This window comes from Gastrolobium bilobum, unplaced genomic scaffold, assembly GCF_033153095.1.
Source record: "Gastrolobium bilobum isolate Gb01-03AN ecotype WA unplaced genomic scaffold, APGP_CSIRO_Gbil_v1 utg18184, whole genome shotgun sequence".
Taxonomy (NCBI): domain Eukaryota; kingdom Viridiplantae; phylum Streptophyta; class Magnoliopsida; order Fabales; family Fabaceae; genus Gastrolobium; species Gastrolobium bilobum.
The window spans coordinates 44,694-69,376 of record NW_026896811.1 but is presented as its reverse complement, the minus strand read 5'-3'; the positions used below and the strand labels follow the sequence as shown (position 1 = coordinate 69,376).

Here is a 24,683-nt window from a genome sequence, read left to right as displayed (position 1 = left end):
CAACTAGCTCGAACACACAAAGAAGTTGCTCCATGCCAACAAGTGCCGGAAGAGATAAGGGATCTATTTAAAAAAATATTAGAGGATGCAAGAGATGATGATGAACTAGAGTGCTTCGATAATAAAGATTCACAAAAAAAAGGGAGCATGGATACTTTATGATAAAAGGAAAAAGTGGAAGTGGCTCATCTGCTATGAAACAACAAACTATAAATTCAATGGTGAAGGATAGAGATTTGGTGGTTCGAGATATTTGTAGATGCATATATGGCAATGCATTGCCATTTAATTTAGTTAAGAGTCCACTATTTATTAATATGGTAAAGTCTATTAGTGAATATGGTAGAGGCTTAAAACCACCAACTTATCATGAAGTGAGGGTGTCATATTTGAAGAAAGAAGTTGATCTCGTCCATACTAGTTTGGATATATATAAGTTGGAATGGAAGAAAACTGGTTGTACATTGATGTCAGATGGATGGACTGATGGAAAGGGTAGATCTCTTACTAATTTTCTTGTTAATAGTCCTAGAGGAACTATTTTTATAAAATCTGTTGATACAAGCAGCTTTATTAAAGATGCTGAAAAAATGTTTGAATTACTTGATGAGATGGTGATGGAAATTGGAGAAGAGAATGTCGTTCAAGTAGTGACAGATAGTGCTTCAGCCTTTGTATCTGCTGGACAAAAGTTGATGGATAAAAGAAAGCAACTCTTTTGGTCACCCTGTGCAGCCCGCTGTCTTGATTTGATTTTGGAAGATAGTGGTGGCATTACAGTGTTCTATAATACCATTTGGAAAGCAAAAAAAATTACAACTTTCATTTATAGGCACACATGGGTGTTGAATTTGTATAGAACCTTTTCCAAAGGTAGAGAGTTAGCTAGGCCTGCAATAACAAGGTTTGCTACATCATATTTGACAATGCAGTCAATTTTGAAACAAAAGACTGCACTTCGATCTATGTTTACATATGAAAAATGGGTTAATAGTGCTTATTGAAAGCCAAATTTGCAGAAAATGTTGTTTTGGCTGATAAAAGGTTTTGGAAATCAATACATTATTGCTTGAAAATTGTGTCTCCTCTTGTGAAAGTTCTTAGACTTGTGGATGGTGATTCAAAACCTGCAATGGGATACATTTATGAGGCTATGGATAGAGCAAAGGAAGAAATAGCAAAGAGTTTTAATCATGAGGAAAAGAGATATAAGGATGTATGGGAAATCATTGACAAGCGTTGGGATTTACAACTTCATAGGCCTCTTCATGCAGCCGCCTATTTTCTTAATCCAAAGTAAGTATTTTTTTTTTATAAAAAATTTATTTATATAAAATTCTTTATATTTTATATTTGATTTATTATTAAGCCTTATTCTAAATTTATAATAATTATATAGGTTCCACTATGACACAAAGTTCAACCCAGATCGTGAGGTTAAAACTGGCTTGTGGAAGACATTGGAGAAGATGTGTCCTGATATTGAAACAAGGATCACAATTGATTCCCAAATTGAGAAATTTGACAGGGCTGAAGGACTCTTTGGAAATAGTTTAGCAATTGCAACTAGAGCTAGGAAGCAACCTGGTAATCATCGAATTTTGTGTATTGATTAAATTATGTTTTGATATTTTTAAAATTAAAAATTAAGTCATTAACCAAATATTTATTTATCAATTATATATTTTTTTGCTAGCTTTATGGTGGAATAGTTTTGGAGACGACTGCAAAGAGCTGCAAACAATAGCTATTCGTATCCTAAGCCTCACTTGCAGTGCTACAGGGTGCGAGAGAAATTGGAGTGTGTTTGATCAAATTCACTCTAAGAGAAGAAACCGTTTAGAGCAACAAAGGTTGAATGCTGTTGTGTTTGTTAAATACAACCTTCAACTTGAAATTAGGCAAAAACAAAGGGAGGAAAAGGAGACACATATGATCCTATCTGCTTATCAGATTTAGATTCTGACGAGGAATGGATTACTGAGCAAGAGGAGCCTTGCCTAATGGATGAGGAATCTTGGATGGATGTTCATGAGTGCTTCAACGTTGATGAAGGAGACCAAAGCAAAAAGAGAAAGAGAGGTATATTTGCATATATAATATTTCTTTTAATCAAACACCTTATCTAATATATTTATTTACATTATGTATATTTTTTTTTTAGGTCCTCGAAATCTTCAAGATGATAGGAATGATAAAGGCAAAGACATCTTAATACAAGAGGATGTCAACAGGAATGATAACAGAAAAGGATCTCAAATTATTGAACAAGATATGGGAGATAAGTCATATGACTCTACTAATGGAGAGGATGAAGGACTAGATATGCCAATACTAGATCCTGATAGTGATAGTACTGATAATATTAGTCTTGAAATTTAATGAATATGAGAAATAACTGGTTTTAGATTTGGTTACTTATGGATATTGGTATTTAGATTTTTTTTAATTTGGATTTATATGATATTATATATTTTTAAGTTATTTTTTAATTTGTTTCTGAATCTTACGATTCGATAGATTCACGATACAAAAAAGCAGCCGAACGATTCACGATACGTATTGCGATTCAACAACCATGCCTACGACCATTTCTTCGAAAGTTTGCCTTGGTCTTCTTTGATGATATACTGTTGTATAGCAAGACCAGGGCTGATCATTTGCAGCACTTACGGATGATCTTGGAAACATTGAGGGAGCAACAGCTATTCGCTAATAGGAAGAAATGCTCTTTTGGGCAGACACAAATTGACTACTTGGGGCACATAATTAGCCGTGGAAGAGTAGCTGCAGATCCTGCCAAAACAGAGGCAATGCGTGCATGGCCAACTCCTAAGAACGTGAAAGGACTGAGGGGGTTCCTAGGACTGACGGGATACTATAGAAAGTTTGTCAAGGGATATGGGATGCTGGCCAAACCTCTTACTGATCTGCTGAAGAAGGAATCCTTTCGCTGGAACGATGATGCCCAGGCCGCCTTTGAACACCTAAAGAAGGTCATGTGTGATCTTCCCATTCTATCACTTCCTGACTTCAGCAAGAAATTCACGGTTGTGACAGATGCATCAGGCAAGGGGATTGGGGCTGTGCTGATGCAGGAGGGTAGGCCTTTGGCTTTCATCAGACAGGGGTTTTCACTACGTTCCTAAGGGAAGTCGGTCTATGAAAAGGAATTAATGGCGTTGGTGTTTGCTGTGCAGAAGTGGAGACATTACCTCATGAGTAGGCATTTCGTGGTCAAAACCGACCAGAAAAGTCTGAAGTACCTAATGGATCAAAGAGTTCTAGGGGAAGATCAACAAAAATGGACATCTAAATTGTTGGGATTTGATTATGAAGTGCAATATCAGCCAGGACGTGAGAATGCGGTGGCTGATGCGCTCTCCCGTGTGCAATATTTTTCCACCTCAATTGTCTCTCTACCGTTGATGGATCAGATTGAAGAGGAGCAACAGTCAGACCCCCACCTGAGGCAAGTTATTCTGGATTTATTACATGACCCAGAAAGTCACAGCGGCTTCCATGTTCAGGGGGAAAATTGATGTTTAAAGATAGGCTGGTGATACCAAAAAACTCTCCACTGATTGCAGTTCTCCTTCGGGAATTTCATGATACCCCTATGGGAGGGCACTCGGGGTTCTTTAGGACTTTCAAGAGGATCTCGAATCTAATATATTGGGAAGGGATGAAGAAAACCATTCAAGCTCATGTTTCATAGTGTGTTGTATGCCAGCAAAATAAGGCTTCTAATTTGACACCAGCAGGACTACTGCAGCCACTACCAATCCCGGAGCAGATGGACTGATGTATCTTTAGATTTTGTTGGAGGCCTACGTAAGGCTTGTGGGTTAGATACCATTTTTGTGGTAGTAGATAGGCTTTCAAAATACGCCCATTTTTTGCCATTATGTCATCCATACAGTGCGCAGGAGGTGGCCTTGCTTTTCATTAAAAATATAGTTAAGCTACATGGCTTCCCAAAGTCCATTGTTTTTGACAGGGACAAAGTTTTTCTTAGCCATTTCTGGTCGGAAATATTTAAGAAGTCTGGAACCTCTCTGCGGTTCAGTACCGCTTATCATCCCCAATCCAACGGGCAAATGGAGATAGTGAATAAGTGCCTAGAAACTTATCTACGGTGTTTTTGCCAACCTCAACCCAAACAGTGGCCCAAGTGGTTGCATTGGGCAGAATATTGGTACAATACCACATATAAGGCACCCACTCGAACTACCCCGTTTAAAGCTTTGTATGGGACTGATCCTCCATCTTTATTTCGAGCTGGGCATGGTGCAAGAGTGGCAGAAGTGGAAAAAATGTTACAAGAAAGGGATGTTATCTTACAGGAGCTGAAGCAACATTTGATATTGGCTCAAAATCGTATAAAGGTCCAAGCTGACAAGCATAGAAGAGATGTGGAGCTAGCGGTCGATGATATGGTTTACTTACGGATTCAACCTTGTAGGCTGAAGACTTTGGCCAGACGTATTAATGAGAAACTCAGCCCCCGTTTTTATGGGCCTTACAGAGTAAAAGAGAGAGTGGGGGCAGCAGCATATAGATTGGATCTACCTCCAACCTGCCTTATTCATCCAGTGTTTCATATATCACTGTTGAAGAAGGCCATTTCTGTGTCTGATCATGTACAACCTCTCCCACCAATGCTCACAGCAGAATTAGAGTTACAAGTCACCCCTTCTGAGGTACTGCAATGGCGGAAGACTGCTGCAGGCTCTATTGAAGTGTTGATCCACTGGACTGACTTACCTTCCTTTGAAGATTCATGGGAGGATTCCTTTTTTTTGGATAAACAATTTCCCTCATTCAACCTTGAGGACAAGGTGCGTAAATTGGGGGAGAGTATTGATACAACTCCACCAAAGTTCTTGGCTTACCGTAGGAAGCGTTTCAGAGGATTACATTCTATATGCAAGGTAAATGAGGCTGTTAGTGCTGAGGCTATGAATGCTGACCTGTCCAATGGTGAGGCTGTGAACACTGACCTGTCCAATGCTGAGTCACCACCAAGTGAGGAGAAGGAAATGGATGCTGAATCACAGCCAGGGGAGGAAAGTGGTACCCAAAAATGGTTGGAAGAAAGAGAATAAGAAGAGAAGAACGAAGGGAAGAAGGCATCTTTGGACAAATGGAAATTCTGGACTCTTGGGAGAGATCAGGGGCTCTCCAACTCCTCTGAAATTATCTTTTGTTTTCCTTTATTACTGTAATTGGTGATTGTTAAATTGTCTCTAAGAGTAGTGTCTCTGGAGCTAGTTTAAATTTCCAGTATATTGTTTGTAATTGAATCTGCGTTTATACATTTCTCAGTACAGAAAGTTGAAAATAGATTTACAATTACTGTTTACACACTCTTCTTGATTTTAAACATTACAAGTGTTACACATTCTTTACAACAAGCAATATAAAAACACAAATAACTAGTACCTCTTGCCGAGCTAAATGATCAAGATCATTAGAGGAGCATGGCCACAGGTCCATGAAACTGTACCGTGATACAACATCTTGCAGAGAACTCTCTAATGCTGCTATTCCATCTTCACCTGCTCCGGAAAGTGCTTCTTTCCTTCTTTGCTCAACCTACAGATGATACAAGAACAAATGATCAAAGTGGGTTACTCCCTGTCCAGTCTATTCTATTGCCATAAGCAACTACAGGATTGCACTTTACAAAGTTATTTTTAAAAACTAACATATTATGATTGACATTATTCTAATAGCATTTTCTTGCCATCCCTCATGATCTTGTTTCTAGATATTGTAGCCGAAAATCAAAGTCTATCTTGTTAAAGAATGGCATAGAAATTTTGTTAGTTCCAGTTACAGAGCATTTACTTGACAAAAAATAGAAAGAAAAAAGTAAGTTTCATTCTGTCAAATGATTTCCAGCCTTTACTAAAGCAATCACAACGCAAACAGCTCGACAGTGGGATGTTTGGCCAGCATCCCATTCCATCAATGTCAACCAATCACTAATCCAATCAAAACAGACAGCATACAGATCATCTTATCCCAATATTTTACCTCAAGGCTATTGTTTCAAACGATTAGGGGTTACAGAAAAATAACAATTTGATATGCATAAACGAGAGCATGGCACAAAAGAAACAACCAGAGATAGCAAGGTAAATGCTGTATAAAAACAAATTTGAAGCTACTACCTTCAGCATGCTAGCAAGATCCCCATAAGTTTGCTCAAACTGAGTGAACTTTTTCCAGACCTACAGATGAGAGTGGTTATAACTAAATTGAATATCAACAAACAACACCAACTAAACATGCTTGATGCTTTCTACACCATTGATGAGACATTACACATTTTGTCTTAAAAAATACCGTGTAAAATTCTATCCAAAAAATTGTAAAACCAAGCTCATCTCTTCAAGCAGTTCAAGCGGCACAAAATATATCAATGTAAAACAAAAACAACCTAGAAGAAAGTAGAAACTCAATAAAGAAAATATAACAAAATCCTGATGTTAGAGAAATCTAAATTTCCATCCAAACTAAAGTACATTAACACGGCCTACAATATAATGTGTAATTTATTCCTCGCGATTCTACCCAAGGAATTGTTTAACATTGTACGGCCTCTTATCCATATATGCTAAAACTAACAAAAGGGGGTTTTACCACAAAGTTTTAAATTTCCATTCCGTTGACTGTAATTTGGAACTTCTTTTTCTCTATAAGTGAAGGGACTTATTTTGAAGAGTTTACAAGAAGGAACTAATTCATCTCAGGCTGACAAAAATTAAAACCCACTTACATTAGTCAGTTTAAGAAAGCTGCGAAGAGTGACATTCTGCATTATATTAGTTTCTGGGGTTTCTAGTAAAGAGGTACTTGCCTTTTAAGAAACATGGTAAATTTAAACCTTCCTAAAATTAGCTATACATTACCATTTTATGAGATACAGAATTGTGATTAAAGTAAAGGGGGAAAATCCTAAATCACTCCTTAAGAAGATTTACCAAGGAGGGATTAGATGGAGTGATGAAACAATTACTAGCATTCAAACAATTATTTTACACAAGGGGAACAAACATGACTTGAGTATCTAGTGCATTTGAGGAAGAGTTTTTATAAGTCCAAGCACATATTGGTGTACACACACTCAGTTTAATATATTGTTAGATTAAGGATAAAATCTTGCATCATGTACCTGTTCTCAAAATGGAACATAACCTTGATGTTGTTAATTAATAATTATTAAAGGTCCAGGAATTTTTAAAAGAACAGGGTAACAGGAAGTGGGGCCTACCTCAACTGATTCCTCAGGTGGAAGTGAACTTAATGCCCTCTCAAATAAAGCGCGTATATTTTGGTCATCATTCAAACGTGTCAAGAAATCAGCATATCTGAAACATCATGAAAACATTCTTAATGGTTGATTAATATTCTTTTGGTAAGAAAAGAATTACAACAAAAGTACAACTTGTCAGAGTATAATATACCCTCTAAAACAGAAAGTAAGATAAAGAAGCAGTATAAGCTTAAAAAACTAATACATTTTTGGGAAGGGGTGTGTTGACAACACTTGAAGTTTAGAGAGTATACCAAATAAGATGAAATTGTGTTTGTGTGACAATCTACACATAGCCTCTATATATTAATGAGTATTAATTACTGTTGGAAAAAAATATCTTTAGAATATCTTTATTATTTGTAAAGATCTATTTCCTTATTTCATTAGGATTTAGGTTAGGTATGGGCTAAGCTCATTAGTGTTTCTTTATATATTGTACTCTCCTAAATCCAATTTATACAGATCTATTTCAATGTTCCTCTCGTCTCTTGTTATTTTACATGGTATTAGAGCTTTAGTGAACACAGGGTCACAAGTTTGGTCCTCAAAGCCCTCCACTTTCGAGTGGAATTAAAATAAGCATAAGGTAAACTAAAAAAATTGGGCCTATGCAATATCTACACTTCAAGTACAAAGGGCTCTTGTGTGAGGGGAGTGTTGGAGAATAAATATAAATCATTAATACAAATCTTGTTTCTTCAGGCTATGATTTCTTCTTCTTCGGTGATTTATTGTTTTTATTTTGATTTTCTTTTATGGCTTGTATTCGGCCAATTTTATTTTATTCCCACATTAATACAAATCTTGCTTCTTCCGGCTATGTTTTCTTCTTCTTCTATGATTTTTTGTTTTTATTTTGATTTTCTTTTATGGCTTGTATTTGGCCAATTTTATTTTATTCCCACATATGTTTGTGGTGTTATTCAAGTCTGATTTAGCTTGTATTTGATTTATTTTTGCTATTGTTTGGCTTTATTTTGGCCTCCCGTTCAGGAGGAGCATTTATCTCCGTTGTTGCTTAGTCCGCGGATTATTCCAGTTACACTGGCTCCGTCGGCTTATATTCCAATTGCAACATTGTCTTTTTCCCAACCCTTCCTTGGCTGATGTCTTTTTCTTCCTTTGCTGATGTCCATTCCAGCACCGTCTCTTTACTAGCTCTTCAAACTGATGGTCATTCCAGTTGATTTGATGTCGATTTCTCCGACTTACATTCCATGAAGCGTTGTTTTAGTTTTCTTTCTTCCCAAGTTAAAGTGTCCCTCCATCTTGAGGGAGAGTAATATAGATAATATTTTATTTTAGTTTATTATTGTTAGAATATTAGATATGATATGATTAGATTTGATTAGATATGATTGGATTCTGTCTTATCCGTAAATAGTCTGACTGTATTAGGATTAGGTTTGGATTAGGTTTGGGCCTTACACTTAAGCCCATTAGGGTCTCTATATATTGTAACTCCTTGACACAGATCAATACACAACGTATTCTTTTACATTTAACTTGGTATCAGAGCTCTTTCGTTCTAGGAACCCTCGCTTCCGCTCAGAAACCTTGTTTTTTTTTTTGCTTTAAAAACCTAAGCCCACTGCTTAGGAGTCCTCTTTCTTGCCGTGCGTCCTTCCGGCAAGCCTTCTAGGGCTGTAAACAGCCTCTGAGGGATTTTTCCAAACGTGTCAGCACCTCCGACGGCCACCGGAACCACCGCCCGCCGTCAGAATCACTGTTCAGGCAACCGGAGACTTTTTCCGGCGACTTTTCCGACCAAACTTCACGCGATCAGGACCCTTTCTTCCCGGCGACCAGGTCTGTGGTGGTCCGGTCAGCAACGCATCTCCCACGCGCCGTCACGCGCCACCTGTCTTCACTGCGCGTGGGCTTCACGCACCACCTTCTGCCGGCGCGTGAGCACTATTCCGGCGGCTTTTTCCGGCCGGTCTAGGACAGAGAAGCTCGCCTTCTCCTCCCCTTTCTGGATCTGTGATTGTTTCTTTGTGGGTCTGACCTTAGACGCGTGGTTCTTCTTGATTGGATATCGTTTGCCTTCGTTTACGGCTTTTATATTTTATCTTTAAATGACAGCAGCATCTCCTGATCTCTCGGAGGTTAACTCTCCTTCTATTGTTGCAAATATAGCTCAGTCAGACAAAGCATCATTTGGTTCAGGTTCGGACTGTGCTGCACTCCAAACCCCTCTCAGGAAGGCTTCTCCTCAGTCCAAGCCTTATACTGGTAATCCCGTTGCTTGTGTTTCTCATTCTACATCACTTGGCACTTGGATATTTGACTCCGGTGCTACCGATCATCTCTGTGGTAATAAGGAACTCTTTACATCTCTTACTTATTCTGATCATTTACCGTCTTTTACCCTTGCGGATGGAACCAAAGCCCCAGTTTGTGGGATTGGACAAGCTCGTCCGACCTCTACCTTGGCCCTGACATCTGTCTATTACATTCCTGGCATCCTTTATAACTTAATTTCTATTAGTAAGTTGATCCACTCCTTCACTTGCACCATTACTTTCTCTAACCATTCTGTTTCTGTGCAGGATCCGGGTACGGGGAAAATGATTGGAGTGGGTCGTGAGTCACGGGGGCTTTATTATCTGGATGTGCCTCGTCCTTCAGTAGCATGCTCTCTCACAGAATCTCCACAACTTATCCACAGTCGCCTTGGTCATCCAAGTCTTTCAAAGTTGCAGAAAATGGTTCCTCTTTTGTCCGGTCTTCAGTCTTTAGATTGTGTGTCATGTCAACAAGGGAAGCATACACGCTCCTCTTTTGCCAGTCGAGTCAATAAACGAGCTGATGCCCCTTTCTCTCTTGTTCATTCAGATATCTGGGGTCCAAGTCGTACCTTGTCTGTCTTAGGTTTTCGGTATTTCGTTACCTTTATTGATGATTTTTCCCGTTGCACTTGGACCTATTTAATGAAAAATCGTTCTGAGTTATTTTCCATTTATAAAAAGTTTTCTACTGAGATCCATACTCAATTTGGTGTTTCTATTCGTATTCTACGTAGTGATAATGCTAAGGAATATGTTTCTATTGATTTTTCTAATTTCTTGGCCACACAAGGTACTTTACATCAAACTACTTGTCCTCACACTCCACAACAAAATGGGGTGGCTGAACGTAAAAACAGACATCTCATTGAAACTGCCCGTACCCTTCTTATTCATATGCAGATTCCTCTTCACTTCTGGGCAGATGCTGTACTCATCTCTTGTTTTCTCATCAATCGCATGCCTTCATCTGTGCTCCACAATGACATTCCTCATAATCTATTGCTTCCAGATGTTCCTCTTTATCCTCTAACTCCACATGTCTTTGGTTGTACTTGTTTTGTTCATGATCTCACTCCTGGTAAGGATAAGTTAACATCCAAAGCCTTTCAGTGTATCTTTCTTGGTTATTCTCGTCTTCAAAAGGGTTATCGTTGTTATTCTCCCGACCTTAAGCGTTACTTAGTTTCCGCTGATGTCACTTTTCTTGATCAACAACCCTTTAATTCTATCCCACCTCAGATGTCACAGGTTGATCATGTACTTCCTGTCCCTTTTCTTGACTTGTCTTTGCCAGCTGCAGGTGCTTCTATTCCAGATGAGCAACCTATTGCTTCTATACCTGAGGACCGTCCACTTCTCACCTATCAGCGTCGCAAAACTGTGCCTCCTGTCGACTCGACTCTTGCTGACTCATCGCCCACTGTTGTTGCTTCTTCCCCTCCGGATCCTTCATCAGAGACTCTTCCCATTGCTCAAAGAAAAGGTACACGTACTACTCGTAACCCTTATCTTCTTTATACCTTTTTGAGTTATGACCGTCTTTCTTCACCTCATTTCACCTTTGTTTCTAGTCTTTCTTCTATTTCTATTCCTAAGACCACAGGTGAAGCACTTTCCCATCCAGGGTGGCGCCAAGCAATGTTTGATGAGATGACTGCACTTCATTCCAATGGCACTTGGGACCTTGTTTCTGCTCCTCCAGATAAGTCTATAGTTGGTTGTCGCTGGGTTTTTACTGTGAAAGTTGGACCTGATGGCCATATTGATCGTCTCAAGGCACGTTTAGTTGCCAAGGGTTTTACTCAAATCTTTGGCCTTGATTATAGCGATACATTTTCTCCGGTCGCTAAGATGGCGTCAGTCCGCCTCTTTCTTGCCCTTGCTGCTGTTCGTCACTGGCCACTCCTTCAACTTGACATCAAAAATGCCTTTCTTCATGGTGATTTACAAGAAGAAGTTTACATGGAGCAACCACCTGGTTTTGTTGCTCAGGGGGAGTCTGGAAAGGTGTGTCGTCTTCGGAAATCCTTATATGGTCTCAAGCAGTCTCCTCGAGCATGGTTCAGTCGTTTCAGTTCTGCTGTTCAGGCGTTTGGCTTAATCCGCAGTAAAGTTGACCATTCTGTGTTTTATAGGATTACATCTCCTGATAAGTGTATCTATTTGTTAGTCTATGTTGACGACATCATTCTCACTGGAAGTGATCAAGACGGAATTCGTCAGTTAAAACAGCATTTGTTTAGTACATTTCAAACAAAGGACCTTGGGAAGCTGCGTTACTTCTTGGGAATTGAGGTGGCGCAATCAAGACAGGGCATTTCTATCTGTCAAAGGAAATATGCCTTGGATGTCCTAGAAGAAACTGGTATGTTGGGGAGTAAACCAGTTGATACACCTATGGATCCTAATGTCAAGTTATTACCCGGACAGGGGGAGCCGTTATCTGATCCTGGACGTTATCGGAGGCTAATTGGGAAGCTCAATTATCTTACTGTGACTAGGCCAGATATTTCTTTCGTTGTCAGTACGGCCAGTCAGTTCCTTGATTCCCCTTGTGATTCACATTGGGATGCTGCTGTGAGGATCCTCCGATACATCAAAGGAGCACCAGGAAAAGGTTTGTTGTATTCGGATCAGGGAAATACAGAAATTTGTGGTTACTCAGATGCCGATTGGGCAGGATCACCCTCGGACAGACGCTCTACTTCTGGTTATTGTGTCTTCTTCGGAGGAAACTTAATCTCATGGAAAAGCAAGAAACAACCTGTTGTTTCCCGATCTAGTGCAGAAGCTGAGTATCGTGCAATGGCAAATACTACCTGTGAGTTGATCTGGTTAAAGCAGTTGATTCAGGAGCTTCATCTTTGTGAACAGAAACAACCCATGACACTCATCTGTGATAATCAAGCTGCGCTACATATATCCTCTAATCCTGTTTTTCATGAGAGGACCAAACACATAGAGATTGATTGTCACTTCATTCGGGAAAAGATTCAGTCAGGAGAAATCAAGACAGCTTTTGTCAACTCGTCTAATCAACTAGCAGATGTTTTCACTAAAGCTCTTAGAGGTCCTCGGGTTGAATACATTTGTAACAAGCTTGGTGCTCATAATATATACGCACCAGCTTGAGGGGGAGTGTTAGAATATTAGATATGATATGATTAGATTTGATTAGATATGTCTTATCCGTAAATAGTCTGACTGTATTCTGACTGTATTAGGATTAGGTTTGGATTAGGTTTGGGCCTTACACTTAAGCCCATTAGGGTCTCTATATATTGTAACTCATTGACACAGATCAATACACAACGTATTCTTTTACATTTAACTATTATGTTTGTTATTTTTCTTTAGGGTGAGTTGTAGAATTGTTACAACCCCCACTCATTTATTTTGATGTTATGTTTCTTAGTCTTTCTTGTTCAAGCTTGTTGCTTATGATCTATACGCTCCAGATTGAGGGGGAGTGTTGGAAAGAATATTTTTATTATTTGTAAAGATCTATTTCCTTATTTCATTAGGATTTAGGTTAGGTATGGGCTAAGCCCATTAATGTTTCTTTATATATTGTACTCTCCTGAATCAATTCAATATACAGATTTATTTCAATGTTCCTCTCGTCTGTTGTTATTTTACAATTACAATGATTCAATCCATAATATATATTATCCTGATTTGGCTCCTAATTGGTTCTACAGTATATAATGATATCTTACCATAAACATTTATGATACTCTAACATACTCTGACACACCCTCTCAAGTTGGTTTATATATATCATATATGCCAAGCTTGTCACATATATAGTTGACTTGGGGGAACCTTAGTGAACATGTTTTGGATGCATGCACAAAGAAATAGGGAAAACCCAGTTTATGGCTTTTATGTAACCTACAACGATGAACTATTAAGTAAATAAAAGGCGTGCATCAAGAGAGAAAAGCAGAACAAGAGTTATCAGAATTAGGAGGAAGGTATAACTCACTCAAGAATGTAAACAGGCTCATGCATAAAGCGTTTTAGTCCTGCTTCAAAAATATTATGAGCCATCTGCATGATAATCCAATAAAGCAATCATATTTATTATTAGTCATGTGTTGAGACACGGTTTATTTGCTAGAAGTTAAATCTTTAAATATAAAACGCCAAGGATATCAATGGTTTCAGCTAATCCCATGAAGGAAACTGTTGGCAATGTTTCCTTATTGTAAGAAAATTACTTCATTATGAGGCCCGATTGCATTGACAACTGAGTCATTCTTTCACAATTTATACATACCTACAAACATGTACGCTTGCATACATGTACATCAACATATTCAACCACTCCCAAAAAAAAAAAAAAAATCCAGGAATATATCCAGCAAAACAATTATTATTAAGCATGTGATTCTGTAGGATATATAGTCTAGAGAGAGAGAGAGAGAGAGAAGTAAATAGTAGGACCTTTGGATCCTTGTCAAGACAAAAGGCCAATGTAGCATACGCGACATAAACATGATATGTACAACTTGAGGATTTGCGAGCATCCAAAAAGTACTTCCTAGCAGCTTCAACACCTTCCGTTCTTCTTAGAAAACGAATGAACTGTAGCATGAAAAAGATGTCACATCTTTTGCAAAGAAATTCATCACAAGCATTAAAATGAACTGCACATGTCACTTAACATTCTCAACATCAACATCACATTCACCCCAAATTAGTTGGGATCAGCTCACTTAGCAATCTCAATGAGGGAAAATTATAGCATAGGGAACATCAACATCAACATCAACAACACCTTTATCCCAAATTAATTGGGGTCGGTGGTAGATGAACCCACATGAAAGATACAAAATTATAGCATAGGGAAAAAAAGAAAAAATTATTACAAACATACAACTTCCATGAATGAACATATATGAGGATTAAAGGCATGCGAGTGGAATCCACCAGCAAATACAAATAAACATATGGACAACTATAAACTTTCAGAAAATAAGACCAGCTGACCAAGAATTTGAACTGGCAAAATATTCAAATTTCAGATCATGCCATGCAGCTGTACTTTAAGAATTGTTCAATGATTTTCAAAACTTAATATCAAAAGACAACCGATGAATATATATATCCACATCCCAAGTATCCAAAACAACTATTAAGCACTAAAAGCATTAGCAAACTACGTCACATACTTGAATATGTGCAAGTGCCGTTGCACTGGCACCATCTCCCAACAGGCCTTCATAAATTTTCTTTGCAGCCTGACATAAAACAAGACAAGAATAAAATAGAAATAATTAAAGATTAAAAAAACCAACAAAGACAAGAAATGTTGGAGCATATGTCCAACATGTCATACCTGAATTGCTCCACGAGACTCCTCCAGCTCTGCATAAGCATATCGTAGCATTTCCGAATCTGCTCGCAAATGAAATGAGAGAGTAAAGAGAAGAAAGACAAAGACAAGCATGATAGAGTCAAGTTATACGTAGTGCATAATTAGGAGCCACACTACACTCTATCAATGGGTAACAATGGAGCCTTAGCCGATATAAAGTCTATACCAGAGATCAAGACAAGCTAACACAAGAAAAGCTTTCACACTCAAGGATATCTATCCAAAAAAGAGATCTGAATGTAATACCCTAATTTTGTATATAATTCCATACTTTTAACAACATTTTTCTTTATCATGTCTGGACCTGGTGTATGTGTATTGCATGATTTTATGGTTCGAAAAGAGTGCATGTTACAAACATATCAAGAGTGAAGTTGTCTAAGACGCAAGGTTCAAGAAAATGTTGTGAATACAAAGACATGCAGGCACTAACAAAATATCTGAAAATTTAGCAGAAGAAAAGAAGGAAAAGTGTTACAAACCAGGAAGAGCCTTCAGAGACCTTTGAAATACTTTGATTGCAGCATCTATTGAACCACCTTTTGCATGCCATGTAGCATAGTCATACCATATATCAGGATAATGGTACATGTACATCAGACACTGTATACCAGTATAACGCAGTGAGAATTTCCATAAAGAACAAATAAATATCACCAAAGTAAAACACAAGGTTAATGATGTTATTAATTCCATATCTAAACAAGGAACAGAAATATTTTTCTTTAAATGAATAGAGTAACTATTATTTAAGTTCAATGAAAATGAATCCTCTTGACATATTTCTCTGAACGATAAAGGTTCTTAATGAATGTGTTCTTTTTCTTAGAAGCAAGCTGTGAATATAATTAGAAAATAAATTGTTAGCCTTGATCCAAAAGGTGAAACATGTCTTATAAGTTCTAGGCTCCACATATTGCCATTGCAGAGCAAACAGTTGGTAATCAAACTTCTCCTACTGACTTTGATTTTCTAAGGGAATATTAGATGTTGACTTTTCAATGTGATTAGAGAGACCCTAACCTAGAAACAAAATTTCAACCAAGGCTGACCAAGCCAAATAAATATGATAGGAGTCAAGCGAAAGGAAATACGTAATTGATGAATTACAGTGACAGAAAGTTAGAAAATAGCAAGAAAATATAGATAATCCTAGAGCTTTAGAAAGGCTCTAGTCTCTCCCATTTCTCCCTACTATTCTGGATACCCCCTAGCACACTCACTTCTCTCTCTTTATCCCCTCTCACCCATAACAACCTCTCCTACAATATTCCCAATCATTCAGCCTGGTATTATTTAGGGAAGTGATCCCCTGCTACAGCTTCTATGGTACATCTGCACCAAGAGAGGTTTCCAAAGTAATAGGAACACTACAAGATGAATATTTTGCAGAAGATGAACAGGGACCTTCATGTTCAGAATAAGAGGTACTACTTGGGATTGAAGTCATTCTTGCTTAAAGGAACAGTTGTGAAGGGATTGGCACCAGCAGCAAGCAGCACATGATGAACCCACGCAAACAGCAATAGAGATGCGTTAACATGCTTATCAACAACCCACTACTAAAACAAACTAGATCTAGGCTTCTGACAATCAAGACAGGACAACCAGCAAGTAAAATGGGACAGATGGTATAACAAGTGGACCAAGGGAAGGGGGCATGCGAGCTGCACATGAAAACAGGGTAACTATGCATTGGGGCCGTTACAATGTCTCTATCAACGGCACTTAGAGTGATGGCTGGTTGGAGGATTCTAGACTGTGTCACACCTTCACTTGGCCAATTTGGACAGGAGATCCAGCCTTGACATCGGCTTGAAGGACAGAATTTTATTTGTTTTTATTTTTTATTTTTATTTATTTATTTATTAATTTATTTTTTTGTTTGGGGGGGGGGGGGGGGGTTGGTTTGGTTCAAGCCCACATCATGCAAACTATGATACCAACTTGAGATGGGCGAGAAGATTTGTGAATTGCTTGAGGAAATCCTTAGCATGATTCATTATATTAAATGATTTACAATATCTAATATTAGGAAACCAGGAATTCGGAAAACAAGTCAAATCCTAATTATTTACAAAAGAAAAATATAAAGCCCAATAAACTTTCCTTGAATTGGAGATACTTTCCAACCAATATAAATGTACATGATACATGTAAACTGCTACGATCTAATTGTAAGGTATGGGACTTGGAATCCATATCGGAACATAAGGTTCTGGTGTGGGGTTTATATAGACCTTAGGTTCTGGTGTGGGGTGTATATAGACCTTAGGCTCTCCTACCTTACAAGATAGCTTTTGGGGTGAGGCTCTTCTAAGGTTCCTATCAATTGGTATCAAAACTTCTACTATGTCTTCCAGTTGCAATCAAACGGAACGACTAGTGACGTTAGTATTGCATTGTTCGCCCAAGGCTACTAAAAAACTAGCGCCAAGCCAGGCCGCGTGGGCGCCAGGACTGCGAAATCAAGTTGTAAGGTATAGGACTTGAAGTCCCACATCGAAAACATAAGGTTCTAATGTCGGGTTTATATGAATTTTAGGCTCTCCTACCTTACAAGCTAGTTTTTGAGGTGAGACTTTCCCAAGGTTCGTATCATAAACAAGCCCCAAAGAATTCATAAAACCAACCAATAACTCCATAAATGAGCACCAGAGGAATAAAGTAGAATTAGCACTTAAGATGTATATTCCAACATGTAGTCACCACAACTACCCTACCCAAATTAAGATGATGATAAATGTTTCAAATTGCCTCTTAAAACTAGATATGTACAATGAGGAAAAATATATTTGCAGACTGAAAAAAGTTATTTGATTCATAACATTTTGTAGCAGCTAAGTAGTGATTCTAGTTCTTGTAGACAATGTACCCTCCGGCAACTTCATAAATATTATATATTCATTATTTGAAAACAAACTAGTCAAAGGGCTACAGAAATATACAAATAACATGATCTGATGTGACAAGAACAAGGCTTATTATCAGCGATGTAAGCAATCATAAGACAGCATCTTGGACCAAGTTAGGATCATGGACAGGCCTAGGGTGAGCATTCTTCTATTTTGCAATGATTACATCCTTCAGAATGCAAAACAAAACTCTTTGACAAAACACAAACACAAACACACGCACATACACAGAACAGACAAATAAAGAAAGAAATAGGGTCGCACTTCCCTAACCCCAAACAGAAGAAATAGGGTCGCACTTCCCTAACCCCAAACAGAAATTAGAAGACAGACACAGAGAGAGCAAACGACTCAAGAAAGAAATAGATTCACACTTCCCTAACCCCAAACAGAAAGTAGCCTCTTCTATTAAAAAGTAATTCAAACAATATTAAAAAAAAATTATTGAAAAATTATCTACGGGCAGGAGTGCAAGTGGCTGGTAGGATAGAATTCCCCTAAGAAATATTCTACGAGAACATAATTTTTTATCCATATTATAGAGAAATTGATACTATTAAAGGGATAAAAATAAAATTAAAGAGAAATAAAATATTTTTTCTTCTAGTACCTGCTCATAAGTAAATACAACTCGTTTGTTGGAGGAAGCAGTATCTATTCTCTGTGGATTTCCTCTGAAATGCAGAATGGTTAAATTAAATTAAAAATATTTACTAAATGTCATCACATAAATCAGAAACAGGCTATGAAGACATGATCATAAGCGATACTATATGCATCTAATAGTTATTTCAAAATGATAAGTTTGGTCAAAGACCAATGCTCCTAAAAACTTAAACTGTTAGATATAGTCTCAAGATTGGTTTAATATCTCTATTGCCGAACAAATTCTATTTAGAATATTGGATTAAGAGTATAGAAATGAAATAATAAAAACCATAATGTTAGAATCTTGGATTTAAGCTTTTTCAGAGAATTGGTCTTTGAAATGGTTTCAGAGCCTCTAATGTCCAAGTCTTCAATCATTGTCTCCCCATTCTTCATAACTAAATTAAATTTCAGGATAAGGTAAAGTAAACCTTTGCATGGTCCTCACTTCAAGTCTAAAGGCTCTTGCGTCAATGGCTGTTAGGAATATAAAAAACATTGATGGGTCTCTACTTGATTTTAAACAGCTGATTTTATATATTCACAAAAATTCTTTTAAATCTGGTTTTGCAAAAGGGGTCAGGAAATTAAATAGATGTTTTGAGTTGGTATTTTCCTTTTCCCAATTTTCCATTTTACTCCTCTATACTGCAGTTGAAGAAAACATGCATTTGGCAATAAAGGTTTTCATGAAAGGAAAAACGTTTGTCATTTTAAAAGACACAAATTTGTATCAATTTAAGTGAAACAACCGTATTTTGATGCATATTTGTTGGTTTTTTACATCTCTCCTCCAAAATACTCTCTTTTTCTCTCCCCTCCTAATTTTGTAGAGGAGAGAATGTAAAAGACCCACAAATATATACCAAAACAAGGACGTTTTATTTAAATTGACACAAAAATGTGTCCTATAAAATAACAAATGCTTTCCCCTTTCTTGAAATACTATTCCCAAGACCATTTAAAGAATAAAGAATTCCAGCTTGAATTACACATTACATTTAAAAACAAAAAAAGGCTCCTACAAAATTCATCAAAACTTGAACTGATTTCATCCTAGATATAACATAGGGTCTTCATGAAAGTTGACAACTGCTGCACATTACATGCTGCTCCTGCGTTCATAAAGGTGCGGGCATAAAACCATGGGCATGCACCAATAGATACACACACCATGACAAATCCTTTAAGTATATAAAATACATAAATCAAGACTTTGCCTACATTGCTTCATCAGTTTGATGAAATATAAAGCAGCAAAGACCTATAGCAAAATTTATTATAGAAAATGCACATATAAATGTCTCTAAATGCATCAATAGTTATACGAAAAAAAAAAAATTTATTATTATTATTTTTTTAAAAAGGATGCATGCTACTTACTTTTCAAAAGATAAAAGTCTCTTCCACGCTATCCATTGTGTTTCTTCCTGTCAGAAGCAACAAACAAATAAAACTTATCATGGTGTTATAGATGGTATATACCTACCTATTCATGTGCCTTCACCTAATAGCTAAAACTTTTAGGATAGTTAATTTCTAACATAGTATCAGAATCTCTATGACCAAGTGATGTAGAGTTCAATCCTTAATGCCTCCCACTTTTCTAAATAAAATTAAACTTCAACACAAGATAAAGAGTGTTTGTGCATTGTCCATGCTTCAAACCCAATGGACTCTTGGGTTAGGGGGCATGATAGAGATATAAAATCATTCATGTGCTTTTATCTAACAATTAAAGCTTTCAATAAGATGCCGATATTTTATTTCAGCTATCACAAATAAGCAAAATGTGCAACGAAACAGAAAGTTGCCTTGTAGGATCCAGTTGATGGTACAGCAAGCATATTCCAATCGATTTCATCAACATACTTCTTCCGTTCCCTGTAAACTGCCCGGGCACTATTATACTTTGGTTGATATTCAGATATCAGTCCTTTAGCCTGCAAAACACCTTATCATCAAATTCAATGCCTTTGGAATATTCTTATCTAATACCATAAAGAACAACTACAGACTCATTAATACAAATTATCAGATTAAGCATGAATTCAAGATCAATATATTACCAATTGACGACTGACAGAATTTTCAAAATTTTCATAGTCCTTCCAAAGTTGTTCAATGTGATGGGTAGGAGTAACAATAGCCTTCTGATAGACTTTCCTCACAGCAGTCATCCGTTGTGATTCTTCTTGAGCATTCATAGCCTGCAAATGAATTTGACCCAAAGAAAATGAAAAGTGATAGCAAATTATGCATAAGAATCGCAAAAAGCAAAAAAGATTAACTAAACAAACCGGCAATGACTTTAGAAAGGATATGTACTCCATCCACACAGGGCCAGATGCTATGTCTGCTCCTGTTAGCACATCATTGTAAATAAGAGTCAATAGGTATATATACATACATAGAAAGAATCACACACATATATTTACTCCATTTTCCTCTAATTAATTTCTGAAAATCTTCAAATGATAATATCAATAACAAGGATGTTAATTTTGAGGGACTTCTTGCCACAAACATTATTGAAAAAGCATGTTATCAGAAGGCTCTGGAGATGTATAAACGTAAACAGACTCCCCACTCAGTTGAAAGACAAAGGCATCGAGATTTCTTTCAATGCAATATGGTAGGGTACATGGATCAGTCCATACCATTAGGCTTTGTCATGAACAACTATCCCAAAAGCTTGTCTATTAGGTTAAGGCACAGGACTCATTTTATATTTAAAATATTCCCTCACGCAAAAACCATTTGGGATTGAAATGTAGACAATGCATAGATCAACCCTACCTTGTGCTGAAATCTAACTTTTATTAGAAGAATAGAGGTAACAATCTAGACCACATGGTTATAAAAGCTTTGATACCACATCATGAACCAATTACCCCAAAAGCTTAAACTGTCGGCTAAAGGCATGTTAAAGATTTTATATCTAACAGACTTCATCATAAAGCAAATTTCCAGTAAAACCACTTAAAAAGGATATTTTTTATTGGTGTCTCCTAATGTTTCCTTAGGTCTTTTCTATACCTATAGGACCAGCTGGTACAACTGTCACATAGACTGTTACATAAGTCCTTCAGTCGAGTATTACACATACTCCTATAATATCCCATTTATTTGGTCTATCTTTTGATTCACTTTTCCCCGCTACGGCCTCAATCAACGAGGCATTCTCATTAAAGTCTAATAGTCTTCTTCTCACATGACCAAAACACCTTAGGTGAGTTTTCATCATCTTCTCCTTGACAGATGCTACTCTAATCCAATATTAACTGAAATACAAAACAAACAGGACAAAGCGAAACAACTTACCAATATAGTTGAGCATAAAATCAAAAGCTTTTCTTGTCTCTTCTTGACCTTCTATCCCCTTCCTGTCATTGACCTTTCTAATAAAACGAATGTAACACCGCCTGTAAAGCAGATATAAGAAAGATGAAAGATTAAAACACAAACAAAAGCAAAAAATTGCTTGCATGTACCACAAGAGAGACCTAATAATCAGTTTATTTCATTCATCTTCACAAGAAAAACAATCTAATACAAATTCAAAATCAAACGTAACGTAGAATAGAGAAGATGACACAGAATATAAGATAAAACAGAAGAGTCTATCATGCAAAAAAGAAAGAAATAACTACAGTACAAAGAATTTCATATCACCTACTAAAAAAATGAGTATTTTAATAAGATCTTCTATAATCTAACTGATTCTGCTACTATCAGCGGATAGTCTAATCCTTCAAGAAACCTTCTCATCCCTACCCCAGCTGCAGTTTCCATGTAAAACATACACTATACACATACACACGCACACCCACATTCACAAGCACATGCCCAGGCAACACTCACGCCCACACCCACACATTACATTCTACACACTATTGATTAAAGGTGGAAAAAAATAAGAGTTCATACATAATAATTGAAAGCATATCATAACGTTAACATAACTAAGATTGAACAAACAATATACCAGAGAGGAATCTGAAGACAATGCAATAAACACCGACTAAAAATCTGTTTGGTAGCATCATCATTATTTGCAGCCATTTGTGCCTCCACATATTGCTTCCAAAACTTAGCCTGGATAAAAGAATCATCAAAAATCAATAATAGAAGCTTCCAAGAGCACTCAAAGCAATAGTTCATCATATCACACAATCAAGAACACTCACAGCGGTTGGAAACAATAACAGAAGCTGCTCGTATATTGGTGTAGCCTCTGCAATAGGCAAATGCTAAACAATAGATAAAAAAGCATGAATGAGCAATGTGAACAAAAGGGTCAAAGAATTGCGAAAGAACAAAAAGATTTGATCTTGGAAACTGGGTTCAAACCTGAGCCTCGTTTGCCAATATTTCAGCTGTTTCAACGTTGTACTTATCAGTCATTGCCTTGTCACCCATACTGGTTTTGTCCTGAAAAAAACAAATAAATAAATAAAATAAAATTCAAGTTTTTAATGCATATCAACACACGGAGGAATCAGCAAAGAGGAGAAAGGTGAGTACCATTGGAAAGAAAGAGGATAGACACAATTAAATGTTCATAGGGTTCAATTTGATGGAGAACAGTTAAAAACCGCGTGGTGAGAGCTAACTAAGATGTTTTAAGATGAAAAATAAAAATTGTTGCAACGAGAAAGGCGAAGCTAAGAGTTTTGTTCATAAAACAACGGTGAAGCACAAAAGATCAATGGGGATTCTCACTTGCCTTGTTTTTAATGAGAATAATGTCTTAGATACACACATTTTCTTTTTTTTTGGCAAAAAAAATTAAAATAATGCATTTAAATTAAATAATTATGCATTTAATGTTGTTTTATAAAAAATTATCCATATACTGCACAATGTGACGCCACTTTGGGACGTCACATGTAACGCCCAAAAGTGGCTTCACATGCGTGCTCTATATATTTTTCCACCCCTCCATTCAATTCACATATCTTCTCTCACTCTTCATATCTCTCTTCTCCACCAACATTCATTTATCTTTAATTTAGTATTTGAATTTTATTTCTTATTCTATTTAAAAATGAGCTCAAATCCTGATTCTGTTCGTGTTGTGTTATATTACAATAGTAAGAAGGTAGAAGGTCGACGAGGTGTCATCTTCGAAAGTGAAAAAAGGCCGACACGTATCCAACGCAACACAACCATCGATCAATGTGAGCCCTCAGCTTACGTCTCCAGTTCTCTTCAATCTTCCCTCGTAGAGTATGATCATGTATTCCTCTCAACTTTCTAGATTTATCTGGGATGGGTTGATCAAGACCGAACTGTCGCATGCACCTATCCGGTTGACATGCCTCTATTGTGTGGAAGTAGATAATAGGTGTGGCAGCAAGCCACAGGTACTGCTGCTATAGAGTCACGTCAAGCCACTTATAATCGATATATGGCTGCCAAACCACCTAAAAAAAAAAAGCGAAACAATATATAGAGTTACAAAAAAAAATAAACCCATAGAGAAATAACAACATCGTAAGTATCCAACACCTAACCTCATCTCTACAGAGTGTGTCCAATGTTGCTCGATAATGGGTCATGTGAAAGGTATGTGTCTCTGGTCTCCACCTCTCGACCAGAGCACTAATTAAAAATGTATCGATCTGTGATAAATTACGCAGTTATCACGTGTTAACGAATTTTATTGAATAATTACATAAATACAAAACGACGTAAATAACATACCTGGATATGTTGCATCCTGGCAACATGTATGAATCCCGCCTGTCTTAGGTACTCTTCGACAACCTGTGGAATAGCACCGGTAGGTGGCCCCCTTGTGGCTTCCCACGCCTGGTCTTAATTTTTCGTACATGCTCTGTATTCCACACTCGCTGTGAAATATGAGCTTTTTGCGTCCTCTTTCGAAGGACCTCCCACCTGTACGGCCCAGGTATGATCCACATGCTGGAATCGTTGGGCTCTACATCCGACTCAGATCCCGATGAAGATGATGACTCAGCCATTATCCTCAACTATATAATATAAAACAACATTTAAATTAATCACATGCAACAACCCATTTTATTTACAATTTAATTAAGCAGTGACATAATTGATTATCACAAAAATTAAGCATATGCGTCATTTATTTA

General features: G+C 37.2%; 1 protein-coding gene across 1 annotated transcript in view; it reads right to left on the bottom strand.

Annotated features, from left to right (window-relative positions):
* The window catches only part of LOC133302167 (cleavage stimulation factor subunit 77), a 41,924-nt gene extending 18,729 nt beyond the window's left edge, over positions 1–23,195 (bottom strand). Inside the window, exons 1-18 of the mRNA XM_061501914.1 lie at positions 23,092–23,195; positions 22,918–22,998; positions 22,755–22,817; positions 22,553–22,662; positions 21,889–21,989; positions 20,865–20,926; positions 20,634–20,774; positions 20,379–20,507; positions 19,948–19,994; positions 18,527–18,590; positions 15,484–15,604; positions 14,963–15,021; positions 14,796–14,864; positions 14,068–14,208; positions 13,607–13,671; positions 7,283–7,379; positions 6,180–6,239; positions 5,446–5,598 (exon numbers count right to left, since the gene is read on the bottom strand). Of these exons, the coding sequence (XP_061357898.1) occupies positions 5,446–5,598; positions 6,180–6,239; positions 7,283–7,379; positions 13,607–13,671; positions 14,068–14,208; positions 14,796–14,864; positions 14,963–15,021; positions 15,484–15,604; positions 18,527–18,590; positions 19,948–19,994; positions 20,379–20,507; positions 20,634–20,774; positions 20,865–20,926; positions 21,889–21,989; positions 22,553–22,662; positions 22,755–22,817; positions 22,918–22,998; positions 23,092–23,094 (1,566 nt within the window). The 5' untranslated portion in view covers positions 23,095–23,195. The remainder of the gene's footprint in view (positions 1–5,445; positions 5,599–6,179; positions 6,240–7,282; positions 7,380–13,606; positions 13,672–14,067; positions 14,209–14,795; positions 14,865–14,962; positions 15,022–15,483; positions 15,605–18,526; positions 18,591–19,947; positions 19,995–20,378; positions 20,508–20,633; positions 20,775–20,864; positions 20,927–21,888; positions 21,990–22,552; positions 22,663–22,754; positions 22,818–22,917; positions 22,999–23,091) is intronic.
* Positions 23,196–24,683: the final 1,488 nt, after the last annotated feature.